Source organism: Physeter macrocephalus, chromosome 14 (assembly GCF_002837175.3).
Source record: "Physeter macrocephalus isolate SW-GA chromosome 14, ASM283717v5, whole genome shotgun sequence".
NCBI lineage: Eukaryota > Metazoa > Chordata > Mammalia > Artiodactyla > Physeteridae > Physeter > Physeter macrocephalus.
In genome coordinates, this window is record NC_041227.1 from 21,848,193 (window position 1) to 21,852,858 (window position 4,666).

The 4,666-nt window shown below is 41.3% G+C and overlaps 1 protein-coding gene across 8 annotated transcripts in view; it reads right to left on the minus strand.

Moving 5' to 3' along the window:
* The window catches only part of PHF20 (PHD finger protein 20), a 135,938-nt gene that overhangs the window by 70,536 nt on the left and 60,736 nt on the right, over positions 1 to 4,666 (minus strand). For all 8 annotated transcript variants that reach the window (XM_007101699.3, XM_055090976.1, XM_055090980.1 and 5 more), the window contains 3 exons: positions 2,832 to 2,945; positions 1,730 to 1,918; positions 592 to 771 (listed from right to left, as the gene is read on the minus strand). In XM_007101699.3, coding sequence (XP_007101761.1) covers positions 592 to 771; positions 1,730 to 1,918; positions 2,832 to 2,945 — 483 coding nt within the window. The remainder of the gene's footprint in view (positions 1 to 591; positions 772 to 1,729; positions 1,919 to 2,831; positions 2,946 to 4,666) is intronic.

The following is a 4,666-nucleotide window of genomic DNA, read 5'->3' on the forward strand; positions in this document are numbered from 1 at the left end:
CGCGTACTGCAAAAAAAAAAAAAAAAAAAAAAAAAAAAAAAAAAAAAATACTTGGAAATGAAACAACACACTTCTAAGTAACCCATAGTCAACAAATAAATCGTAGATATTTTTAATTGAATGAAAATGAAAATACAACATACCAAAATTCGTAGGATATAGCTGAAGCAGTGCTTAGTGGAAAATTTTATAACTTTAAATGCTCATATTGGAAAAGAAGAAAAATCTAAAATTAATGACCTATGTTTCCAGAAACATTTAAAGGAAGAAAACAATAAAGATCAAAACAGAAATCAATGACATTAAAAACAGACAAATAGAGAAAACTAAAGTAAAATGTTAGTTCTTTGAAATTATCGACAAAAATCGATAAATCCTTAGCTATACTAATCAAGAAAAGAGAGGAAATCCAAATTGGCAATATCAGAAATGACAAGTATATAGCATTTTTAAAATGTATATAGCATTAAAATAAGAAAATATTATTAATAAAAGGTGAAAATAAAATCATTAGGAAAATCCATTTTTTTTAGTTCACAATCAAAGGAGAAGCAAAAGTATAAGAAGATTATGTTAACTCTAAATATGAACCTGCCACCGTAGAAATCTCTTGTAACTCAGCAAGGGGAGAAGCCGGTTCCGTTTTCATAGTGTTTTCTCCCATTGACTTGCAGTTCAACTCCAATCCTGCAGGCCCCAATCCATCCCCAATGGAGTGGCAAGTTAGTGCAAATGAGACCTGGCCAGCTTCCAAAGGAGATTTCAACTGACCTAGAAGAAAAAGAGAAAGATTGGGGAACATATACATGTACATAATCTGAGAACCAAAAGTCCCACAAAAGACTGATAAAGGGGCTTTCCCGGTGGCACAGTGGTTAAGAATCCACCTGCCAATGCAGGGGACATGGGTTCGAGCCCTGGTCCGGGAAGATCCCACATGCCATGGAACCACTAAGCCCATGGGCCACAACTCCTGAGCCTGCACTCTACAGCCCGTGAGCCACTACTACTGAGCCTGCACTCTACAGCCCGTGAGCCACAACTACTGAGCCTGCGCTCTTAGAGCCCGCAAGCTACAACTACTGAAGCCCGTGCTCCTAGAGCCTGTGCTCTGCAACGAGAAGCCACTGCAATGAGAAGCCTGAGCACCACAATGAAGAGTAGCCCCCACTCGCCACAACTAGAGAAAGCCCATGGGCAGCAACGAAAACCCAACGCAGCCAAAAATAAATAAATAAATAAATTAATTAAAAACAAAAAAAAAAACTGATAAAGCCAGGGTCTTTTTAGAGGGAACCATTCATTTCATGGCATACAAGAATACATTCACAGGTTCCAGCACACATAGCCAGGGCTGTGAGCATATAAAAGATGAAGGCTAATAAGAAGCTAAAGTGAAGGGAGGATCTGCTGGAAATATTAACAAAAAGGCAGAGGGACTGGAGTGAGATGGCATCAGAAAGACAGAGACAGGAACAGGGCTCTTCAAGCACTGTACCTCCAACCCAACATTCAGACATATATAAGCAAAACCAATCACAAATGCAAACAAAAGTTTGTCTATTAAATCTTCAGTGAAGAATATAAGAAACACTGCAGCCAATTCAATAACTTGATTTCAAGACCATCTAAAACTTGTATAAGGCAGTACACAATGACTGATTTAGACTGGTTCTCATTAGACAGGGAGCATGCTGCCAAGACCATTCCAGAACAGACTCTGACTCACCTTCTTCAGACTCCTTGCTACTGGATGATGTGTTTTGCAAAGGATCAGTAGTAACCGTATCAACCAAATCTGATACAACCAAGTCAGGATCTAGGATCTCATGGGTCCCATTAGTGGACAGCCTGGAGGACCGTCTCCTTGATAAGTCTTTGTCAGTGTTTTCCGAGTAGTTTTTTGACTTTTCCTGGGCTATAAACCATTAAGAGAGTTGTAGTCAAGAGACCTGAAGAAATAATTCTGCTACTACAAATTTCTGGACTGGCTGCCTCTATAAGGGCTTCAACCAGAGACTTCTGGCATATTAGATCAATGATGAAAGGAAATACCCTATCCTGGTTTATAGTTTTAAGTAAAGGCACAGTCCTTCTGCCAGGATATAATTTTCCTAATATAAGGATTCATGATATGAAAATACGTGCCAAGGTCATGTCCCAATCTTGACAAGTTTTATTTTGGGGCTTTCCAACATAAAAGTCTACATACTAACTTCCCAAGTCAGTAAGGTATACAGAGCCTTAGAGCCATCACATATCCTTTCTGGAGCCAACAGGGTACTTTTAAAAAAATCAATAAGTAGTATTTTTTTAATGGAAGTGTAGTTGGTTTACAATGTTGTGATAGTTTCAGGTGTACAGCAAAGTGACAGTTTCAGGTATGTACATATATATATGTACATATGTATGTGTGTACGTATATATATATATTCTTTTTCAGATTCTTTTCCACTATAGGTTATTATAAGATATTGAATATAGTTCCCTGTACTATACAGTAAAATCAGTAAATAGTATTTTTAAAGTTTCACTCAGCATATGAAATCCATCCCTTCCTAAGCCATTAAATTTCCAGTGGAATTCATATCAGATGTAGTTTATGGGTATAGAGACAACACTACTGACCCCAACATTAACACAGCCTGTGCTCTGAGATTTATTTTTCCTCTAGCAGGACTCCTCTGATCCAACAACATCCCACTCACACTAGCCCCTGTGATCAAGGACAAGCATCAGCGCCTATAAGGAATAGGGGACAAGATGGACACAGGGGAATTAACCCAATGGATGTCAAGTTCTAGCCACACATACACAAACTGAAGACTCACATGAATTTTTGTCAAGCCGAGGACGTTTTAATGGGACTTCACTTCCTTTTGATATCTTCCGTCTTCTCAATTCCAATGTTATTGGTTGCAAAGTTTGAGAGTTTGAATCCACAGCTACAATGTATATAAAACCACACAAAAATAGGTATGTAGTTTCTTAGTGACCAATCCTCATATTATATGTAAATAAAACATATATATAAACATCCACACCGAGAAGGGTGGGATAGGGAGGATGGGAGGGAGGGAGACGCAAGAGAGAAGAGATATGGGAACATATGTATATGTATAACTGATTCACTTTGTTGTAAAGGAGAAACTAACACACTACTGTAAAACAGTTATACTCCAATAAAGATGTTAAAAAAAAATTTTTATTTTCAATTGGATTACAGTTGATTAACAATATTGTGTTACTTTCAGGTGTACAGCAAAGTGATTCAGTTATACATATACATGTATCTATTCTTTGTCAAATTCTTTTCCCATTTAGGTTACTACAGAAGATTGAGCAGAGTTCCTTGTGCTATACAGTAGGTCCTTACTGGTTATCTATGTTAAATACAGCAGTGCGTACATGTCAACCCCAAACTCCCAATTCCCCCCCCCCACGCCTTTCCCCTCGGTAACCATAAGTTCATTTTAGACCTCACTTTGAAATGTAAGGTCACATCTCCCCTCTAGGTATTAGTTATGAACTGTACTGCTGTAACCAAAATAATAGAATTACCGGGCTTCCCTGGTGGCGCAGTGGTTGAGAGTTTGCCTGCCGATGCAGGGGATGCGGGTTCGTGCCCCGGTCCAGGAAGATCCCACATGCCACGGAGCGGCTGGGCCCATGAGCTATGGACGTTGAGCCTGCGCGTCCGGAGCCTGTGCTCCGCAACGGGAGAGGCCACAACAGTGAGAGGCCCGCATACCGCAAAAAAAAAAAAAAAAAAAAATTCCAGAAAATTCTCAGGAGACTATGCTATTTGATAGTCAGTGGCCGGCAAGGCTGCTTAACACTGGAAAATCCAGCCCTGACATAATTTAGCAGTGCAGAAGCTAAACCCTTAGATAGTACTCACTCTTCATTTTCATTTTTTTAATTATTTTTTTAAAGTTTATTTCTTTTTGGCTGCTTTGGGTCTTCGTTGCTACGCGCAGGCTTTCTCTAGTTACAGCCAGAGGGGGCTACTCTTCGTTGCGGTGTGCAGCCTTCTCATTACAGTGGCAGGGGGCTACTCTTCGTTGCGGTGTGCAGGCTTCTCATTACAGTGGCTTCTCTTGTTGCGGAGCAGGGGCTCAAGGCACGCGGGCTTCAGCAGTTGTGGCGCATGGGCTCAGGAGTTGTGGCTCGCGGGCTCTAGAGCACAGGCTCAGTAGTTGTGGTGCACGGGCTTAGCTGCTCCACGGCATGTGGGATCTTCCCGGACCAGGGATCGAACCCAGGTCCCCTGCATTGGTAAGCTGATTCTTAACCACTGCGCCACCAGGGAAGTCCCTCACTCTGTATTTTTAAACCTAACACTTAAGAAGTTCTCCCCCATGAGGAAAGGTGAGAATCCAAAAGGCAGGCAAAAGAAAAAAACAAAAGAAAAGAAATAGTGGGGGCCTTCCCTGATGGCACAGTAGTTAAGACTTCGCCTGCCAATGCAGGGGACATGGGTTCGAGCCCTGGTCTGGGAAGATCCAACATGCTGCAGAGCAACTAAGCCCGTGCGCCACAACTACTGAGCCTGCGCTCTACAGCCCGCATGCCACAACTACTGAAGTCTGCACACCTAGAACCCATGCTCTGCAACGAGAAGCCACCACAATGGGAAGCCCACACACTGCAATGAAGAGTAGCC